The sequence below is a fragment of the Solanum dulcamara genome, chromosome 8 (assembly GCF_947179165.1).
Source record: "Solanum dulcamara chromosome 8, daSolDulc1.2, whole genome shotgun sequence".
In the NCBI taxonomy this organism is placed as follows: Eukaryota; Viridiplantae; Streptophyta; class Magnoliopsida; order Solanales; family Solanaceae; genus Solanum; species Solanum dulcamara.
Window position 1 is genome coordinate 55,622,155 of NC_077244.1, and position 23,870 is coordinate 55,646,024.

The following is a 23,870-nucleotide window of genomic DNA, read 5'->3' on the forward strand; positions in this document are numbered from 1 at the left end:
TTAGAATAAAAGTTGAGCATCCGGTCGCTCATGTACATACTCAAAATGGTCTAGCAGAATCATTGATTAAACGCCTCCAATGGATAGCTAGACCATTGCTAATGAGGACAAAACTTCCTATTTCAGTATAGGGGCATGTTATTTTGCATGCAGCAGCACTTGTGCGCGTAAGGCCAACAAATTATCATGAATTTTCCCCATTACAGTTGGCGTTTGGAAGGGAGCCAAATATATCCCATCTTAGAATATTTGGCTGTGCGGTATATGTCCCAATTGCTCCACCGCACCGCACAAAGATGGGTCCCCAAAGAAGGTTGGGAATATATGTTGGGTATGAATCTCCTTCTATTATAAAATATCTGGAACCTATGACTAGAGATTTATTTATGGCAAGATTCGCTGATTGTCATTTTGATGAATCAGTATACCCAACATTAGGGGGAGAACATAAGCAGTTGAAAAATGAGATAGATTGGAATTCATTGTCACTATCTCATTTAGATCCTCGAACAAATCAATGTGAGCAAGAAGTTCAAAAGATGATTTATTTGCAGAATATTGCAAATCAACTGCCGGATGCATTTACTAACCTTCCATGGGTTACTAAATCGCATATCCCAGCTGCTAATGCTCAAGTTCGAGTTGATGTCCCGGTAGGACAACTTGTTCAGGCAAATGAGTCTAAACCACGCTTAAAACGTGGAAGACCATTTGGTTCCAAAGATAAAAATCCTCGAAAAAGGAAAGGAATAAATGATCAAGATGATCATAATTTGGAGGCGAGTGCTCAAGAAGAGCCCAGAGACACAACAAATGGTGATACCACCGAGGAGGTCCAAGTACCTGAAAATAATGAGAATGAAGAAATCTCAATAAGTTATGTCTCGACAGGAAAATGGTGGAACCGAAATGATATTGTGGTCGATAATATTTTTGCTTATAATGTTGCCATTGAAATAATGCAACAAGATAAGGATCTTGCACCAAAATCTGTCGATGAATGCAGACAGAGAAATGATTGGCCAAGATGGAAGGATGCAATTCAAGCAGAGTTAACTTCACTTGAAAAACGTGAAGTTTTTGGATCAATAGTTCGAACACCTGAAGGTGTCAAGCCAGTAGGGCACAAATGGGTTTTTATACGTAAACGAAATGAAAATGGTGAAATCGTAAGATATAAAGCACGACTTGTAGCCCAAGGTTTTTCGCAAAGACCTGGCATTGACTATATGGAAACATATTCCCCTGTGGTGGATGCAATTACTTTCAGGTATCTAATGAATTTGACAGTTCATGAAAAGCTTGAAATGCACTTAATGGACATGGTCACTGCCTATTTATATGGCTCATTGGACCACGACATTTTTATGAAAATTCCCGAAGGGTTCAAAGTGCCTGAAGCGTATAAGGATTCTCGAGAAAATTGCTCAATAAAACTTTAGAAATCCTTGTACAGGTTAAAACAATCAGGGCGAATGTGGTACAATCGTCTTAGCGAATATTTGCTAAAAGAAGGATATAAAAATGATCCAATTTGCCCTTGTGTCTTTATGAGAAGGTCTGGATCTGAATTTGTCATAATAGCAGTATATGTTGATGATTTGAATATTATTGGAACTCGAGAAGAACTTTCAAAGGCAGTAAAATATCTGAAAAAGGAGTTTGAAATGAAAGACCTTGGAAAGACAAAATTTTGTCTTTGTCTACAAATTGAACATTTTACAAATGGGATATTTGTCCATCAGTCAACATATACTAAAAATATTTTAAAGAGATTTTATATGGATAAAGCACACCCATTGAGTACTCCAATGGTTGTGAGATCTCTTGATATTAATACAGATCCGTTTCGGCCTTATGAAAATAATGAAGAACTTATTGGTGCTGAAATACCATACCTTAGTGCAATTGGTGCATTAATGTATCTTGCCAACAATTCTAGACCAGATATAGCTTTCTCAGTAAACTTGTTAGCAAGATTTAGTTCTTCACCAACACGCAGACACTGGAATGGAATTAAGCATATATTCAGATACCTTCGAGGTACCATTGATATGAGATTGTTTTACTCAAATGATTCCACGTCATAATTGATCGGTTATGCAGATGCGGGATATTTATCTGATCCCCATAAAGGTCGATCGCAAACAGGCTATTTATTTACATGTGGTGGTACAGCTATATCATGGCGTTCAACAAAGCAAACTATGGTTGCCATTTCCTCAAATCATGCAGAGATAATAGCCATTCATGAAGCAAGTCGAGAATGTGTTTGGTTAAGATCAATAACTGAACACATTCAAGAAACATGTGGTCTTTCTTTGACAAAAGACGCTCCAACAATATTGTATGAAGACAATGTTGCATGTATAGCTCAACTGAAGGGAGGATACATCAAAGGAGACAGAACAAAACATATTTCACCAAAATTCTTTTTCACTCATGATCTTCAAAAGAAGGGTGAAATAGATGTCCAACAAATTCGTTCAAGTGACAATTTGGCGGATATGTTCACCAAAGCATTGCCAACTTCAACCTTTGAGAAAATGAGATACAAAATTGGAATGCGTCGTCTTCGAAATATTAAGTGATATTTTCATCAGGGGGAGCAAAATACGCGCTGCACTCTTTTTTCCTTAGTCAAGGTTTTGTCCCACTGGGTTTTCCTGATAAGGTTTTTAATGAGGCAGCACTCAAGGCGTATTATCAGATATGTGTACTCTTTTTCCTTCATTAGGCTTTTTCCCACTGGGTTTTTCCTAATAAGGTTTTAACGAGGCACATTTCTCGTGGACATCCAAGGGGGAGTATTATCAACCAAGTAAAATAGTTGTCCACTTAAAATGGTGGATAGTCCATTTACTTTTTAAGTGGGTAAATTGCCCACTAATATTTTCCTTCACTTGTAAATATGGCTATAAATATAGCCTTAAACTTCAATGTAAAAATACACAAAACATATAAAAGAAGAGAATTACTATTACTCTCTCTCTATTACTACTCTCTCTATTAATACTTTCTAAAGTATTCTCTTGTTCTTCTTCCTTTATAAAATTGTCAAGTAAGTTAATTTATAACAATTTTTGAATTTTTTGTACTTGTAATACTCTCTTCATTCAATTGGCTTATTCTAATCTCTTTTTTTTTTTTAGATTTTACTAATTCAACTTTCTATAGAGATATGTTTAAGACTACATAATTAAAATATTTAAATATATTTAAATATTTTTTTATTTAAAATCATAATATTCAAAATTGTTATTTACTTTCTTAATGTTAGCCTTCCTCTCATCTTGATCACTTATTAAGTGGAAAATAGTGTTCCTTCAAATTTCTCCGAATAGAAGTAATTCCACAAATAATTGATCACTAATTATATTGCCTGATTAACAAATTAATTAATACAAACCAATACAAAATTAAATGTTGAAATGTATTCATACCTTGACAAGATTGGCATCCAAACCTCTTTATCAGCACAAAAAAAATTAAAAAGAAGAAAAAATCAATCAGTTTGACTTGCGTTGCTATTTTATATTATATTCATCTAAAAACTTCATATTAATTAACAACCTACCAATAACATACAACAAGAAAACTCTATGTAGCAGCATATAATATCTAAACATATAGTTTTTTTCCCTCTATATTATATAATACACAAACAACCCTTCAAACTTGCTAACTAGTTTTATTTAAACACTTAAAACTATTATATATATATAAAATTTCTTCAACCACTTTCAATTAATTTAGATTATATTTCTCTATCCTTCTACTTGAGTGAAACTAGATCAAAACTTTAAGCTTTTCAAATGCCTCAATCTTTCCATTTAAGTTACGCCTAAAGTTAGAACTAAATCAAGCGATTAAACATATTTTTAACATGATGTGATATTATTCGTTTAAATATCCACTTTAGGTTATTAAGCCCACACTCAAGTATATATCAATTCATATTTTACTTTCCTAAAATAGTGTTTGTGAGATGCATGAACCGTACGTGTGGTCCTGCTTGCGCCACAAGCAATTGTACACTGCTTAATTAATTCTAAATTCTTCACCGACAAAGTAATGTACTCGTTGTCGATTTATTGGTCAAATAATTTCTAATTTAATTTTTATTTTTATTTGTCATTGTTGACAATTCAAGAAAGGATAATTTTTATGAATAATTTTAAATATCTTAGACTTTTTCATCAAAATATTTTTTTTAAGTTTATAATTATGTGATCAATTCTGGAGTGAAGCAATATGTCTAGTTTGTGTTTAAGTAAATTTGACTTAATTCTTATAAGAATGATTATTTTGATTTTTTTGAAGTTGTATAAGTTTTATTTTGCAGGTTTATTCTGAGCTCTAATTTATTTGTAATTTTTTTAAAAGTAGATCAAAATTACCATTAGATTTACGAAATTTGATTATATTTTTTTATTTCTTCCATAAGGATTAGCCAATATTTTTTTTGTGTCATGAAGAAGATAAAGTTTCAATAATCTTTAATTCTCTAGTATTTTAGCTACCACAAAATTATCATATACTTGGTGCATTTACATTGAAGGCCTTCAATTCCAATTAAGATACGACATAATTAAATATATTTGATTTGTTATGGGTATAATTTAATGAAATGATGTTCCATCTGCCTAATAAAATTTATCGCTTTATTTATTTGTTCAATATCAAGAAATAATAATAGGAAAAAAAGATAGGAAAGAATATATATTTATATATTGTTAAAAATAGAATAATCAAACCAAACTGAATCAAAATCGATAACAATTACACCAATAATATCTATTATATTTGATTTTGATAATTTAAAAATTACTTACATTAATGTAATTTTAATTTTAATTAAAAATCGATCCGAATAAAACCGTGAACGCCCTTGGTACTTACTTGGTAGGCTTTCACATTCGAGTACTCACTTGTTGGACCCTCAAAATACCAAAATTGGCCCCAGCCCAACTTTGCATGTCAGAGATGACCAAACGTGACATAACACATGTTTAAATTTTAGCCTTTCATTGCATAAGTAGCTTACTTTCTTTGTATCACCATTTCTTCATAACTGCAGTGTCAACTGTCAATACCAAAATATTAAATAAGAATATTATTGGGTTTAAGGGAAGTGTGAATGGAAAAGAAGAGTTGAAAAATGTGGGGAACCAAATGAACGAAAAATGAAAAGTCATTTCTCTCTCGTTGGTAGAAGAAAAGAAAAGTTTTGTTCTTATATTAGGAAAGACTTTCATTAACTCATAAAGGGTTAAGTAGAGGGTGCACTGTCCCACCGTCGTCGTCGCTCGCTCGGCTTCATCTTCGACTTCGACAAATGGGATTTATTTTAAATTTCGCGAAAATATTTCGGAAGGACCCGTTTCTTCTGAAAAGAAACTTCCTTTCCAAAAGACACGGTGCTTCTTACAAATAAAGTTGTGTCTTTATGTGATTACGTTGCTGTTTTTTTTGAGTTCGCTGATATTATCAAAATTTTTAAGGTACTTCTACTTCTTTAATTTTCTATCTTTTATCCTAGGAGGAAATAATCCATAACCTTGGGTACAGTGGGGGGATTAAATTCCTTAATCATACACAGTGAATTATGTGGTAATAAATACTAATTTGAATAAATATCACAAGTTTGTCGGTGCACGTGATGATTTTTTTTTATCTTTCAGTTTAAGAATATGATCTTAAGACGCTAACAACTTTTTTTTTTTCATAATTGATTGGAAGCTAAATAAGTATATGTGTAATTTCTAACTTTGTATCTTTTGGTTCATGATATATATCACATAAAATTAAAGAATTGCAAGTCCACATCCAAATTAAGCATTTATAATTAATTACTAACGATTATTAGGGAAGAAAATTCTGCTAGATTTCCAATTAATGGCTACAATTAGAATACATCAATAATTGAATTACCATATATTCATATTTAATGTTTTAGATGAAGTTCATAAAATTACTTAAATGGTTGTGTAGGTGATGTCAATGAAAGAAGTTGTCTCCTACCAATATAACCATAGCCAATATTCAATTTAAAGTGTTGAAAACGACTTTGATTTTTCTACTTTTATTTTCCACCCTAAAGCAATTAGAGATCTTTCATAATGAATGCACCGCTAAGATTTTTTGTTTTTATTTTATATACTTGGTTCGAAATTAGAGTAAATGGAGAATATGATAAGTGTGGGATATTTATAGTCAATTTCAACTTGTTTGAAATTGGGGATGATAAATATTTGTCGTTATATGAACACCTATTATATGTTTGTTAAATTTGTAACTAAAAGTTATCTTTTCACTCTCTTTTTTTAAAAACATTTTTTGTTTAACGTGTTATAAAGATTTAACAATTATACATGCCAATAACTTATTTCAGTTGATTTATGTATATGTAGTTGATATCGCGTAGATTTGAAATCTTAAGTTCATTTCAACTTGAATGTAGGATTCTAATTAATTAGATTTATTCTTTTGAAATCTTTAAGTTTAGGACCACCTTTTATTGATTCAAAAAATGTTGGCGAGGAAACTAAGGACGATGATGAGTATATAAGCTAATAAAAAAAAGAAAAAAATGTAAATTATTTTTGAGAAAAGAACACTTATATTCCAAAAAGGAAAAATATTTACTCTTAAATGCTCCATTATTTTCATACCTCCTTTTTATTTTAAAATAGCATAGATTTCTTTTAAAATTCGCGCGCTGACGTCATGACACCTGATATGATACTAATAGGGTATCAATATACCGACGGAGTATCACAGAGGATTAAGCTCAGTCCTTTATGATATCGATATTGTATCTACGTACCGACGGAGTATCACAAATAATATATTTTCTACTAATTTAGAGTTTAAAAAATAAAATTGTGACTTTAATAATTTTATCTTAATTGTTTAATTTTTGTTTGTTCGAGAAGAGCCTAATCCTATATGATATCGATAGGGTATCAATATATTGACGAAGTATCACAGAGAATTAAGCTCAGTTCTATATGATACTGATATGGTATCAATATACCGATGGAGTATCACAAAAGATTAATTCATAGCAGTGATGCTGACGTCATTTGCGAAATAAGAAAGGAGAAAGTTGGATAAGAGGATAAATAGTTTGGTTAATGAGTCTATTAAGGGTGAATAATTTAAGTTGGGTCCAATTTGGATAAATAGTTCACAATTGCATCTATTTTGGATAGTTTTCCCATTATTTTTCATTGACAAGATGAACTTTAAAGGACTAAGCCATGTTTGGCATTGGCCCAATAGTATGAGGTAGCCATGTTTGGCCCAATGATAATATGTAGTCATGCTTGGCCCAATAGTTGAGGTACATTCTTTGTTGGATCAGATTTTTGGAATTTTTAGCTAAGCCTATATGACTAGGAGGTATCCACAAAAAAAGATCTATCTCCTCATTATTTTTTTTAAACAAAGGTGAAATTCGGATAAAATCGATAAAACATAAGAAATCTCTCATACTTAAAGACATGAGAATTGGGTAACACAAGTCAGACTACTACTTTTGTTTTGTCTTCTAAGTTTTACATTCTTAAGGTGAAGTTATTTGTTTTATAAAAATAATGAGTAGATACATTAAATTGTCCTTTTAGTAAAATAAATAGGCCATTTGGTCACGTGATAAGAGTTTATAAATCGTTGACGTTTACGATAAAATCAATCTTATGTTTAATGCATAAGATGTTACTTCATAGTGAGACTAGACATGATTTTAATGTCTAAATAATGACAACATATTCTTGAGGTTATGTGACTCCCTCACTGCCCAAATGTATATAGCACTAAATACAATTTAAAAAAAAAACAAAATTTCATCAAGAATAAATATTCTTGAGGTTATGTGACTCCCTCACTGCCCAAATGTATATAGCACATGCCATCTTCTTTGAAATCTTTATGAATTAGTACTTATAAATTAAAGATAAATAAATTTCAATCTAACAAGCTATATTATCTTCTAATTAATTTTTTTTGGTAATTTTCTTTCAATTAGGCTGTCCCTTCAACTACTTAGAAATGTTCATATATTATTGAGAATAAAATTAACTTTTTTTTATTATCAGATTCTCATTCAAGTACTAAAATCAATATTTTTCAATTATATTCTATTTCCATGCAACATTCCATCTCTCCGCATCATTTTCTTGTGTGTTTCAATATTTCGAATAATGAGTTATAGAGAAGTCTTAACAATAGAAATAATTGAATTTATTTGGACATGTTTGTTATGAGAAGAAGTTGAGCTGACTACTCTTTTTCTTAATGTTTACTCTCTTGTTTCAATTGATGATATGATACTGATTTTTAAAATTTAAGGTCAAATTTTTTAAAAATAATTTGTGCGGCTATAAATAAGTTCATTAAAAATTAATTTTTTTTAGAAATAAATTATTTTCAATTAAAAAAATAAGTTATTTATTTTAAGATGAATTAAAAAGAAAAATATCATGTAAATTAGAATAAAATAAGTATATTATTGTATTGTTTGTACCTAAATCGACAAAAACAAAATAAAAATCAACATCAACATGAATTTTGTACATTTAAAATGGACCCACAGTATCAACTTGTCCCAAACTCATCTTATTTTAATCAATTTATACCTCTAAAACACCCCTCAACTTGTCCATAAACAATGAATATTACCAACTACTCCTATTTGTTATGCAAATAAACTAAAGATAGTTCAGATATGACTTTATTTTTATTTTTATTTTTTGAAAAAAAGAAAAGAAAAGAGACTGGAGTAATCCAGCATCCCTTTGGCGGTGTAAGATAGTTATTTTGGCACTAACACCTCACAACACTGATCTTTAAAATATTAGTCCAAGTGAGTTGTCATTGCTAGTTAACAAATAAATTATTTACATAATAATAATAATAATAATAATAATAATAATAATAATAATATATAAACCTAATTCTTTATACTTCCATGTCTAATATACGTGATATTGTTCTTTTTGGGGGGGTTAGTCTTATAGGAAATGTCACTTTTCTATAATGAAACATATTTTTTTTAAAATTATTTTTAATAAAATAATTTACTCTCACATAAATATATAAGTTTTTTTATACTAATAATATATAAAAAGATATAATACATAAATATGACCCTTAACTTAGCTTCAACTGACAACTATAACCTTTAATTTTTCTAGTGCACAAATAAGTACTTAAACTATTCAAAACTTGAATAAATAGACACATTTGTCCTACGTGGCAATTTTGTGTCCTACGTGACACGTCTTACCACATAGGACATGTGTGTCTATTTGTTTAATTTTTTACAAGTTTAAGTGTCTATTTGTGCACATTCAAAGTTGGAAGGCATAAATATAAAATGAGGTCAAGTTAAAAGACATATTTATGTATTATGCGTATGTAAAATGTATCAATTTGTTTTTTAATTTTATAATTTTAAACATATAATGCAGAAAATTAAAATTAAAAAGATTGCCCAAAAGAGGAAAAAATAACTTTTGTTGAATAAATTAAAAAGGAAAACGTGAGGGATTTATCAATTATGTAGCTAAAAAGAATTTCTTTTAAATAATAAAATATTACTAGCATAAAAGTTGTAATTAGAGGCTAATTAGTTAGACTCCAAAAAATATTCAAGATCCCTTTTTTTCTCATTTTTCTTTGTATAATTAAAAAATTATTAAAAGTCATTTTCCTCTTTGGGTTTTGCAACTTGAAAAAATATCCCTTTTTTCTTTCTTTCTTCATCCTTCGCATTAGTTTAGTGGTTTTTTTTTAGCCTTAAAACATACAAGAAGATAATCATTAGAGATTTAGATAAACACGAAAGAGAGACACATTTATATATACCCAAAATGTTGATTTTCTTCCCTTTTAGATTTACAATTCCTTCCAAAAATTTCTCACATACAAGGAAAACCCAAAAGAGTTTAAAATCATTTTCTATGGAAGCTGACGTTTCTATTCTCTCAGCATTCTGAGAGTATCTCTTTTTTGTGAATTTACTTGAAAACTGGCAAAAGGGGTTGTAGGGGTTTTTTGAGATTTGGGAGGTGTGGTGGGTTGGAAATAGTGAATTCTCAGTGTTTTTATAGTTTTCTGTTGTGAAATTTTTAGTTTTCTTTGAGTGGTTTGGAAAGTTGTGAAAAGGGTTGCTGGGTTTTTGAGATTTGGGAAGTGGGATGGTGAATTTCTGGGTGTTTTTGTTGATTAGTTTTGCTTCTTTGATGGCTTCTGGAGCTACTGGAAGTGTGATTTTGATAAGAAAGAACAGTACTTTGTCTTTTGAAGACATTGAAGCTAATTTTGGTGAGTTGATCTTGCTTCCTCCCAAGACTTCTTCTTTATCCATTTTTACTGCAATGGAATGTGTGGTTAGTGCTTTTGATGAATATTGGGAACTAGGTTTTGCTCAATGTATATTATATTTCATAAGCTGCTTGAACTGATCTGCTTTTTTTGGGGGGTGGGGGGACTACATCATATTTGTTGTTAAGGGCTTCTTCTGGGGGAATAGAAGTTTTCATCTTGGAAATATCACCTATCATATTTTGCAAGTTCTTATTTTTCAGTTGAAATCGTCAAGAATCTTTACTTGCATGATGAGAACATGTATGAATGTTGTATTAATAACTCGCTTTTACAGCTGAAAATATGTCGTTATTTGTCATGTGTTTGGTTCATTATAATTGACTTATGAGGTTTAGTGATGGTGGTGATTCTGTTTTTGCTGAAAATGCTGTGTTGTGATACAGTAAAGGTCTATACATTTTCTGTTGGCATGACTTTTTCAGGGCTTCGTTTCTGCTAATGTACTAATTCAACCTTGGTTCTAATTTCAGCTCCCTCAGTAAAGGGTTCAGGCAAATGTGGAACGTTGTATGTTGCAGAGCCTTTGGATGCCTGCTCAACCTTGACTAACAAGATTGAACCAACTAATAACTTCACAAAAGAACCATTTGTGCTGATAGTCAGGGGTGGATGTAGCTTTGAGGATAAAGTTAGAAAAGCACAAGCTGCAGGTTTTAAAGCAGCCATTATCTATGATAATGCATATGGTGATATAATTGCAAGTAATGAACTCTTCCATTATACAGTTTCTTTATTTATTTCACCTTATCAAAAAAAATAAGTTTCTTTATTTGTTAAATTATTCATTTAGCCCGTCAACTTATATTATGTTTGATGGTAGTTAATGTGTCAAGTTGTATAACGGGTACCAGAAAACATATCTCGAGGACGCCCTAAAGCACCCATCATGAATATGCAAACCAAAACTGTGATAACCTAGAATATACATACCCAATTGAGATGGGATATGATTGCATCACAATGCCTAAGGACACTATCTAATAGATCGTTCTACCGAGTAGTTGAATCACAGTCTTTTAGCATAAAAATGGCTGCATGTGCTGCATTCTTGAACTCTCTGATTGCAAGTTTTAGAATGAAGGTTAAGCTTGATGTATTTCTCAATATTATTCATTTAAGTATCAATAGTCCTACTAATTGATTTTAGACCTGGAAAAATAAGAAACTTTAGTCTGCAAAATAGTTTTGACAAAAGCTTTCATTGGTATCTATCTTACTGGCAAAATGGCTTCATGAACTATTGCAAGGGAAATCTCTTGCAGACAGTTCTCAGATTCTCTCAGCTGATATTAGTTTTGATTCATTGGGTTAGAAGTGAAATGATTCCTTCGAAATATATTTACAGTTAAAATTGACATTGAACTCTTTATTCCTTACACGAGCCAGCTGTCCAACATTATACAATTTTGATGCAAACCTGCTGCTTTGCTTTTAATCACCTAATGCTCTGTGTATCCCCTATAAAATGTTGATGAAACTTTAAACTATCAATTGATCCACCCAATTATGCTTCACTCGCTAACTAGTTATTCATAAAGACTTGTAAGGATGACATATAAAAGGGTTAGTTGGATATTCAATCTGGTGAAGAGGGATTGATCCATGTGAAGGAAGTTTCAGTTGCAAACTCCAATTTGTTACAGAAAATGATTTTCCAGCTCTTAAGATCTCTTTTAGTGTTCTATTATGTGATGCATTTGAATTCCCAGCTTTTTTACTTATTCTATTTTGTCCATTGGCATTATGACTACTGAACTGTACTAAATACATGTTCACGACTTTAAGATGATTTTTAGGAAACCAGTTGTGGCAAAACTTGTATGTGGCCAATTAAATATGCTTGGATTGAAAATTAAATAACCTAAAAATAAAAGGCTCAAAATCCTTGCCAAGCTTTTCTCATGATCGTTATGACATGTTCATCTTCTGTGATTGGCTTGAGCCAGCATGCTCCAACAATGGTGCATCTGAAATGTTCATATCATAGAACTGACAAACTAGCAGATTACTTCTGCTTACCCCCCTCCCACTAGGAAAAAAAATAGAGAACTCGTAAAACTTTTGTCAGACTTAAATAACCAACTTCATCTCTTGTTTTTGATTGATTTAATCTTGTATAATTATTGATTTTTGAGCATGTAGCTCAGACTCTTCAAAAATGGTTCCGGGTACGTGCTGGATCCTCCAAAAGTAGTGCATTTTTGGAGGAACCGACATGCATGCGGTAGTGTTTTTGAAGAGTCCTAACAACACTGTTTTTGACAAGCAAAGGTTTAACCAGACACATGATACAGTGTCAGGAACCTCTGCTGGTGTGAAGATACTCGCAGTGTTCATTTCAAAAGTTTCTGGAGAAGCACTCACAAAGTATGCTGGTGATCCTGATATGGGAGTATGGATAATCCCAAGCTCGGAAAACTCAGCTTGGTCAATCATGGCTACATCTTTCATTTCATTACTTGCTATGTCTGCCGTGCTTGCTATGTGTTTCTTTGTTCGCCGACATCATATACGAAGAGAACTGCCCCGAGCTTCTCGTGTTCGTGAATTTCATGGGATTAGTAGCCGTTTGGTTAAAGCTATGCCAAGTTTGATATTTACATCAGTTGTGGAGGATAATTCTACATCAGTGACATGTGCTATATGCCTTGAAGATTATTGTGTTGGAGATAAGCTTAGAATTCTTCCATGTCGGCACAGTAAGTTATCCTCTCTTATAGAGGTTATTTACTTTCTAAGTTGTTCATTTTTTGTTATCGCTTTTATTAATTATGTTGAAGGTTATGAATGCAACATTTCGTTAAAGTTGTTCCTCCATTGGGAGGATACTCATTCTTTTTGAGTTCTGGTACCATGGCAGACTAATCACTGATCATGGTTGATAAGCACTAATGTGTCCTCTTAAACATTAACCAATTTTAGCGTCATCACTAAGGAAACTTGACTCAGTCTCCCACCAAAAGTGTATGGTAGTATGACTTTACTGAAAATGCACCCAGCACTATCACTTCTTGCCACCCCACCTCCATGGGTTCTCACTGGTGAGAGTGGTATTCTGTTTGTAAAGCATTTCTATCAACCTTTGGAATTCATCCATCTCCCAATCTTGTAAATTCCAGACAGTGAACTTCCTTCTTTTGAGCCACCCGAATCTGCTGTACCATCGTCTCTTTCTGGCACGAAACTCTAAGTAAGTTGGGGAAGGTTGTTCTCCTATACTCTCTCCGCACCACCGTTGATCCCAAAAGTCGACTCTACTTCCATTCCTTACCTTAGAGTTCCACGGCTCCATATTTTCGTGCTATCACCTCCCTCCACAATGCCTGCTCTTCAACCCTGAATCTCCATAACCACTTCCCCAGAAGAGCTTTGTTCAAAACTCTTAGGTCTGTTATTCCAGGCCCTCCCAATTTTCGGGGACGTGACGAAGATTCCAACTACTAATTCTTGGTTTCCATTTGCCGAGTCCCACAATCCTGTCATCATAGTTGTGTAGCTCCAACCTGGTATCATGATGCAGAGAAGATCATTCATCACACCTTCATCTAAAGAAGATCATTTATCACTGTGTGCATATTTTTCTACCATCTTGACTTTTACCTTTTCCAAAATAGCAGAACAGGTATAAATACAGTTCATACCAATTTTTGAAATTATTTCATTTTTCGAAGTCTCCTTGATGGTGGACTATGTGAAAACTCGAAGTTATGGTTCCAAGCATCATATTATTGGGATATTTCCCTTGTCCCCAGCTGCTCTATCTTGTTATAAGTGCAGTATTTGTCAGTACTTTTCATAGATGTATGTTCACATTCAGAATTTGTTTCTGCTAAGAACACTTGGCATTTTTTTAGTTTTTAATTGCGTCTTATGAAAACTTTGCAGAATTTCACGCTGTGTGTGTTGATGCTTGGCTGACATCATGGAGAACCTTTTGCCCTGTCTGCAAACGGGATGCGAGGACTAGCACTGGTGATCCACCAGCATTAGAATCTACACCATTGCTTTCTTCCAGTCTGCGATCTGTATCTTCAATTTCCTCTCTAAGGTCGTCATTAGCTTCATCATCAGTGATACATATAGGCACAGGAGCATCTCGATCGCCTTCAGTTTCTCGCCCTCAATCAATCTCTAGCTCTCATAACCAGCATTCACTTTGGTCCTACCACCAGTCGCCACATCTTACTATAAGCCGAAGTTCACTCGACCTTCAAAATGCATCTTCTCAAAGATCTCGTGCGGCTTACTTAATTTCATCTAACTCATTGGGTTATCCTTGTCTATCACCTCTTAATTCAAGATATGGGTCTGCATACATTCCTAGTCCTAGCAATCCCTCATCGAGCTATATTGGATCAACAAGTCGGCAGCTTAACCCACTGCATCACAGTGAATCAATTGCAAGCTTTTCACCATTTGCTTCAGCTAACTCTCTTCCTGGATGTGAGTCGTGATTTAATTGTTCATGGAAAACATTAATCAAGTGGGGTTATTCTGACCTCAAATTTCACCTGAAGACTATAGAGCTGATTCGTATTGGTTGCCGTGGCATCTGGACAGAGGAATACAACAGCTAGCTCCGGATTTATATATCATTGCTCAACACTTGTGTAATATTGGTTTAGTAGTTGGTTAGGTTTGATATTTTTGAGGTTTTTACTTGAGTGTACATGCTCAAAGATGGGTGCCTTACTGTACACATTGCCCCTTCTTTTGTTTATTGCTTCTCTTTTTCTTCCCCTTGATTCTCTAGTGATAGTGATGTTTTTAGCCATGTACCTACCACCTGTTAGATGGTTGAGGCCTGTAGTTGCATGTAAATATGAATGTCCTTGAGATGACTAAAACTAGTCTTTTACTTCTTTTTAGTTTTTGAAAATAAAGAATATCCACTGATTTCCAAATTTTGCACATCTGCGGTATTAGCTAAAAAATAAAACTAGCCGCAGCATCGTTTTCCTCCACATTTGTAAATGCAAATTGTTACATTCAATAACACAAGTTGAACCACAAACTCTTGCTCACACACCTCTGGTTACAGAAATCATACAAGTATGCCGTTCAAGTAACTTCAACTTAACAGCACTCTTAGACCAACGTGTAGTTATGTTTTCCTGTCGAGGATTTCTCAAGCTAACTATTTGAGGTCCCATTGGTGCAAAACTTAATCTTGTTTTGTTTCTCTCCTTCTGGCTGAGAGGTGGAGCTGCTCGGATGATCTCCCTCATCCCTTGTACCAACAGTTAGGGTTCCTCTTTCAAAGACTGGATCATCATCACCACCGCAACCACAAACACCCGATCATTGAGTTTATGAAACCCATGAAAGAACCAGAGCTAATACGTTTTGTATAATATTTCTGTCTTTGTATCCTTGAATAAATCGTGTAATTTGGGACCCCTGATCTTCATCTTCAACGCTGTCCGAGCCAACAACCTGTTGCATAAGTAAAATTTCTGTAATCAGTATGTAAAGTTTATAGTGATTTAGTTAAAAGGGATTGCATGACTAAAATTTCGAATAATTAGATTATGTGTAAATAATTGTCTCACTCCTTTAATCAACCACTGAAAATAATAAGTATCTAGCCTGGTGGATATTATTCACTAAGAACATCTTAGAGACTAGGAGAAACAACATGATTAAATTTCATGCAGTGAAATGATACCATTTAAAATGTATCGTTAAGTACAGTTTATCCCTGTTGCTTATTTTAGTCAGCACATTAAGCAAAAATGACAAGTTCATGGTTCATTTTAGTCCATAAGTTGAAGGCACTATATTTTAGCCGTGTAACACAAGCAAAAAATCCAGACTCCAAACAATAAAGCATGTTAACCTAAAGTATATTTCCTACACTTGATAAGGGTCGGCAAACATGCAATGCCTAGCGCGGATCTGGAAAAGGAGAGAAAAAGAAGTAACTGAACTTACTGAAAAGTACTCCTCATCGCCATCCCAAACAACCATTTTTGGCAGTTTAGTTTTCTTAGAAACTTCAAATGATTCAGCAAACCCTTGCCATTGCTTGAACCCTACAAAAACAAATGCGAAGTCGCGATTTGCAGATGCAGCAACTTTCAGGAGCTTCACTAATCCCTTAGACCTATCATCAGTCTCATCTTCCAAAATTGTTAGAATAACATTTCTGTCATCATCTTTCAGCAATCTCAGAGTTTCTTCAGTAATGGGCAAAGTCAGCGGGAGCAAACTCTGCTTGATATAATCCTCAATGAATTTTTCTGTGATCCATAGCAGGAAGAAGATTCAGATATTCACCATTATTTCACAGAAGTCTCCAAGACACAACTTCAGCTACAATTATTAAATCAGTTTGTTTTTTGATGTAGTACAGAATAAGGCAAATGCTGGCAGGTGTGGAACTTAAAGCAATTTAATTTTTTTCATAAATAAGCCTAAATCAATTTAGTCAATTGAAAATATAATATAAGGTGATAGTCATGCAATTAAATCAATTACTTAAAACACCTAATCAAAACCATCTCAGAATTCATGAAAAGAGTCATCTGATTTTTTTGAATGCTTCCTTTTCGAAGGCACTACAACTAGCAGCAGGTTTGTGCACACTGAAATTCAGATCTTACTGCCATCTTCTATCAATTTGTCAAGGCTAGCTATATGATTGATCCTCATTATTTAAAGACATCAGAATCAGGAGTGTCAATAGTACATTATTGCTGACTTCTGCTTTGAAGTGACACAATAAGGATTAAGGGCCAATCGTTGAATGAAAGCAAGTTTTTAAAATACAGAGCATGTGGTATTGTTATTATGTTAAATATCACAAGATTCTGGTTTGCTCAGGAGCTTCCTAGGGGATGAACAAGTATTAACTCTTATTGGTTTCAAGGAAGGGATGGATATTTTTCTGATAAGCAGGGAGATTCTAATTACTTCCAAAGCCTATTAAGCTGCCAGACGATGATAAGCTAACCTTCAAAGGGGCCATAGAAGATGCTCTGCTCATCATAGTTTGGCTGACGAGCTACCAAAGCAGGTACTTTGTCAAAATCATAGAATTCCATGGTTTTATCCGAGAAATCTTTTGCCACAGAGAACCATGCTCTCTTCTTGTATTTTACTGCAAAATGTGATATAGCAGATTCATTCAAACCAAAGCCTATGAATGTAGGAAAACTAGTGCAGGCTGCTTCAACAAATTCACTAATAGCTGAGTCAGAATTGAGTATGGCAACATCAGGAGCAACAAACTTCTTCAATAATCGTACAAGTAAATCTGCTTTTCTTGGTCCATAATATTCTGTTGGAACGCCATGCATAAATATCTTTAAAGTTGGATATCCACTGCATTGAGATCAGAAAAAAAGAAACTCAATATCTTCTAATAAAATAATAATGATCAGTGTCTTTTGATTTCATAAACAGGGGAGAAGTAATCTAATTTCCATAAAGCATGTGCATTCCTGCAGCTCAGCATTATCTTTGTTTTATTTGTTCAAGGGAGAGCAAACAACATCTAATAAATCTTCACTTGGATGCTTTTCAGTGTTACTCTCTTGCGGGAAAAAAAAGTAACATATTGAATTGCACGACAGCTGAACTCTTGGCATAATCCAAAAATAGAGACGGTGCAGAAAGTACATCAGAACCCAATTCAAATTTAGCCAATTAAAAAGCTCAATTCCCGTCCAATTTGTCATCTCTTTTGTCCATCAATTTCAACTATCCTGATTACACCCTCTCTGTGTATGTCACCTGGCTACTCTGCCTCTCCAATAGACTTAGCAAAAGATACTTACTTCCTACTCTAGCACATACCCAGAAGTATCAGCACTATTGACTATATAAGCACAAGAGAGATCCTACACAGAGAGAGGGAAGGAACAATATTGATGAAGGAGAGATCCAAGATTGAGAGAGGAAAGCAACAAAGGAGATCATATTATTATCAGAGGTAGAATTAATGGAGGTTCAAGGGAAAAGAAAGGAAAAGGAGGACGTGGCAGATGTACTGACACAGAAAGATGGATGTGGCTGGGCACCTCAATGACTTCTCAGCATCTAGATTTTTTGCCTTTCAACTCACGTTGCAACTCCTTTACTTTCAAACACATCATCTTCTTTTTACACATGTGAATATGAATCAAATTTCCTATATGGTGTACCTAAGAGAGTAAAATGAAATCCAATTTTAAAGCAAACTGTTGTGGTCACTATCACTTCAGGGAGCTATGGTTAGTGGGCTGGGAAATTCGGAATCAGCCTCTTAGATCTGTGGCCAGCACTGCATTCCTCAGTTTGGCGTCTTAATTGATCTATAAGATGACTAATAGATTTTTAACATTAAATGATAGTCGTTGAAGAATGATACTCCCTCCATTTCAATTTGGTTGTCTAATTTTGACTTGACACAAAGTTTAAAGAAAGTAAGGAAGACTTTTGAATCTTGTGGTTTTAAACTAAAGATATGTAGAATGTACTAAAATGTCTTTTAATCTTGTGCTCTTAAACATACCATGTGGAAAGTTGAAATTAAAGAGTTGGCAAAAAAAAGAAGAGAAAGAGACATTCTTTTTGAAATGGAGTAGAAAGGAAAGTAAGATGAACAAATTGAAACAGAGGAAATATGAAAAAATGTCTTATCAAACTAATGAATACCCACCTTTCTTTTGAGTTCTTGCAAAACCTGATTAAACATATGCAGGTCATACATTGTGAAACTAATATCAGAAAAACGATTTAGTGATAAGGCTAAAAGCACATGTACTCGATGCCATATTTTGAACCAACACGTTTGTACTTGTCAGCATCTATTTTTGCAATACTTATGGGCTCCTTCAAATCAGCAAGAATGCGAGCAGCTTTGTCCAACTGCAATGAACTTTTACTTCATCAGATTGCTTTTAGAGGTCGAAATTCCGGAAATCACATGAAACCACGCATCACATAAAATTCAAGTTTCTTCTTGAGAAGAGAAATGTGCATATTAAATGCAATTGGAGGGGGGGGGGGAGGGAGACCTCATGTAGTTTAATATATGAATTGATATTAGATTGTCAATGTATACAAAGAACAGTTGTAACCTCATCCGTCAAGCAGTTTCATATGGACAACCAGCAAAACACTCTCCTCCCACACTAAAACAGAAGCCATCTAACAGAGAGATAAGATAAAACATAGATTCTCGCATAAAATATGCAATCTTAAGCTTAATATCATCAATCAAACAGTGTGTTACTTAATCGGAGATTATTTGTTCTTATGCATCTGAACAGACACTGCATTCATGTGGGTATGCGGACTTTATACGGAGATTATTTTGCTAATGCGGCCAAGTGCCAACCAACTATGCCTCAGAGGAAAGATCAACTGATAACAATGGTAGCATACAACATATTACGAAGCATTAATAGTAAATATTACTTTCACAAAATGTACTGGAAATCCAAATCTAGGTATTGCCTACATAACATAATCATGCTAGAGTCTAGATAACTTTTCATTTGAGAAGCACTCAACCATTTTAAAGTTAATTTGAATAGTCCTTTATCAATTAAGGTAGAAATGCAACCTTGTTGGTAGTTCTTTCTTTTTCCACCAATGTTTTGACAGATGAAAAGAAAATCACCTAGTATTTTTTTACTTCTGCTGGGTTTTGAACATGAAACCTCATGGTTCTCAATCTACTCCATCAATCCCTAAACCAGTGCAATTAACCCGGCTATAGTTTTTAGTCTAAGTTGGCACCCAAGTGTATGGGCTAGTGATCGATGAAGTGGGTGCAAATCCCAGAGACCAGAGTATATGCTTATCATGAAACTCGATACATGCTTATTCTAATTTTTCAGATCTTAATTCATTCAACTCATTGGAATTCTTCTTTGTAATTTGGGTGAATTATCTTGCATACCTGATTTAATCACACTTGAAGTAAAGAAAACCAATCGCATCTATTGCAGTTATCCACTTACAATCGTAACTAACAAATGACTACATTCGAGTAAGAAACAACAGTAAGTTGAACCAAAAAGAAGAGAAGTAAAGGAATTAGAGCTGAGGAGCAAGACGTTTGCAGTGCCCACACCAAGGAGCATAGAAATCGACGATAATATAATCAAAGGTGGAAATTGCAGCATCGAAGTTGGACTCATCAAGTTCCAATACTTTCCCGCCGTCAACGGCGAACTGTTGCTTCTGCTGCCCAGTTTCCGCCGCCGCGATCGACGGCAATGAGAGGAGGAAGATGGAGGTAAAGAGGAAAAGCATATTGTTTTTCATCAAATTGTAGCAGTTGAATGATGGATCTATGTAAAGACTTTGGATTTTGACTCTCACTAAAGAAAAATATGGATTTTTAAAAGAAAATTTTGCACCAACTCTAATTTCGACTTAGATATTTGAAAAATTATTAGTTTAACAGTTTCAATTTTTAAAATTTGAGAAAAGTTTGAAAAATATTTTCTTTACATTCATAAAAATTATTTCAAATAAAAGTGAAATTTATTTTCAAATACAAGTACACATCAACTCCCTTAGATAAAAGATAGGATATGATATTATGAGCCCGTTTGGATTGGAACCAACTTAAAGCCCCTTTTTAGCTTTTGGACGTGTTTGTCTAATGCTGACTTTAAGTCATAAAGTTCTCCTAACTTTTTTTTTTCAAAGTGCTTAAAGTCATTTTCTTTGACTATGAGAATTACTTTTATATCCCTTATAGTTTAACTAAATTCTCAAACTATCTTTTTTTATTCTTTTAACCCTAAAATTCACATTATAAGCACTTTTATCCAAACACTCAACTGCTTATTTATAAAAATAACTTTCAGCACTTCAAAGTTCTAAAAGCACTTCATACATAAAAGTTACTTTTTTAAAGCCAATCCAAACGAGCTCTATCATTATTTATCACTATAGAATAGTTAAATTTTTTAATATAATAAAATTGTTATAAATTAACTAACTCGACAATTAATAAAGAAAAGGAGAGTAAGAGAATTTAGAGAGAGTAGAATTGATTTTCTTGTTTTCGTTTCTGTGTCATCTCTTCTCAATGCCAAGGACAACATTTATAGAAGATGAGAAAGCAGTGCAACAATCTCAAGTGGGCAACTTGCCCACTCCCACTTGAGAAAGAGACATCCATCATCTAATAAGTTGCCCACTCCCACTTGAGAAAGAGACATCCATCATCTAATACTCCCCCTTGGATGTCAATTTTTCTTTACATATATTCTAGTTAAAGAATAATTATACATAGTTATCTTGAACATCTATAGATGTTGTGCCTCGTTAAAATCTTATTAGGAAAAAACCCAGTGGAAAAAGCCTAATGAAGGAAAAAGAATACACATATTTGGTAATACGCCTTGATTGCTGCCTCATTAAAAACCTTGCCAGGAAAACCCAGTGGGACAAAACCGTGGTTAAGGAAAAAAGAGTGCAGCGCGTATTTTACTCCCCCTGATGAAAACTTCATTTGATATTTTGGAGACGGCGCATTCCAACCTTATGCCTTAGCTTCTCAAAAGTTGATGTTGGTAATGCCTTTGTGAATAAATCTGCAAGATTATCACTTGAACGAACTTGTTGTACATCAATTTCACCATTCTTCTGAAGATCATGTGTGAAGAATAATTTTGGTGAAATGTGTTTTGTTCTGTCTCCTTTTATGAAGCCACCTTTCAATTGAGCTATGCACGCGACATTGTCTTCGAATATAATTGTGGGTATTTTAACATTATTTTCCAGACCACATCTTTCTTTGATGAACTGTATCATCGATCTCAACCACACACATTCTCTACTTGCTTCATGAATTGCTATTATTTCAGCATGATTTGAAGAAGTAGCAACAATGGACTGTTTTGTAGATCGCCATGATATAGCAGTTCCTCCATGTGTAAATAGATAGCCTGTCTGAGATCGAGCTTTATATGGATCTGATAAATAACCTGCATCTGCATAACCAATAAGGTCTACACAACCTTTGTTAGTATAAAACAAACTCATATCAATAGTACCCTTCAGGTATCGCAAAACATGTTTGATACCGTTCCAATGCCTTCGCGTTGGGGATGAACTATACCTTGCTAGCAAATTGACAGAAAATATTATATCAGGCCTAGTTGCGTTAGCAAGGTACATAAGTACGCCAATAGCACTGAGATATGGTACTTCAGGACCAAGAATTTCTTCATCTTCTTCTGGAGGTCGAAACTGATCCTTTTCCACTTCAAGTGATCGAACAACCATTGGAGTACTTAATGGATGTGCTTTGTCCATGTAAAATCTTTTTAAAATTTTCTCAGTGTAGGCAGATTGATAGACAAAAACTCCGTCTGCTAAATGTTCAATTTGCAGACCTAGATAAAATTTTGTCTTTCCAAGGTCTTTCATTTCAAATTCTTTCTTTAGATATTCAATTGCCTTTTGGACCTCTTCAGGGGTTCCAATGAGTATATGTCATCAACATAAACGGCGAGTATAACAAACTTTGATTCCGTTTTCTTAATAAAAACACATGGACAAATGACATCATTTATATAGCCTTCATTTATCAAGTACTCACTGAGGCGATTATACCACATACGCCCTGATTGTTTTAAACCATATAATGATCTTTGCAGTTTTATTGAGTACATTTCCCGAGACTTTTTACATGCTTCAAGCAATTTTAATCCATCTGAAATTTTCATGTAAATTTCATTATCAAGTGAACAATAAAGGTAAGCTGTAACTACATCCATTAGATGTATTTCAAGATTTTTATGTACAGCTAAACTGATGAGATATCGAAAAGTTATTCCATCCATAACTGGTGAATATATTTCTTCATAATTGACTCCGGGTCTTTGAGAGAATCCTTGTGCAACAAGGCGTGCCTTATATCTTACAATTTCATTTCTCTCGTTTCGTTTTCTAACAAAAACCCATTTATAGCCAACTGGTTTTACACCTTCAGGGGTTTGGACTACAGGTCCAAAAACCTCACGTTTAGCAAGTGAGTCTAATTCTGATTGAATTGCCTTTTGCCATTCTGGCCAATCACATCTACGTCGACATTCTTCGACGGATTTAGGCTCAAGACTTTCACTATCTTGCATGAGGTTAAGTGCAACATTATATGCAAAAACATTATCAACCGCGATTTTAGATCGATCTAAATTTATCTCATCACCGAAAGAATTTATTGAAAGTTCTTCATTTACTTGAGTCTCGGGTTCACTGATTTCTTCAGGAATATCAGGATTACTCAAATCTTGACCTTCTTCAGGAGGTTCTATTGTAGTATCATCTTTATTATTTCTCACGCTTTTTTTTCTAGGATTTTTATCCTTTGAACCCAACGGTCTACCACGCTTCTGGCGTGTTTGGGATTCAGAAGCTTTGATACTTGTAGATGGTCCTTTTGAGACATCAATCCGGATAGGTACATTCACTGCAGGGATATGCGACTTAGTTATCCGTTTCAAATCAGTAAATACATCTGG

General features: G+C 33.7%; 1 protein-coding gene and 1 pseudogene across 1 annotated transcript; one reads left to right on the plus strand and one right to left on the minus strand.

Moving 5' to 3' along the window:
• Positions 1-9,818: 9,818 nt before the first annotated feature.
• Positions 9,819-15,242, plus strand: LOC129900362 (receptor homology region, transmembrane domain- and RING domain-containing protein 2-like). The gene is made up of 4 exons (XM_055975319.1): positions 9,819-10,332; positions 10,866-11,096; positions 12,690-13,094; positions 14,281-15,242. The coding sequence occupies exons 1-4, from the start codon at positions 10,206-10,208 to the stop codon at positions 14,847-14,849; spliced, it is 1,332 nt and encodes a 443-aa protein (XP_055831294.1). The 5' UTR covers positions 9,819-10,205; the 3' UTR covers positions 14,850-15,242.
• Positions 15,243-15,317: 75 nt separating this feature from the next.
• LOC129900363 (protein disulfide isomerase-like 5-2) lies at positions 15,318-20,729 on the minus strand (annotated as a pseudogene).
• Positions 20,730-23,870: the final 3,141 nt, after the last annotated feature.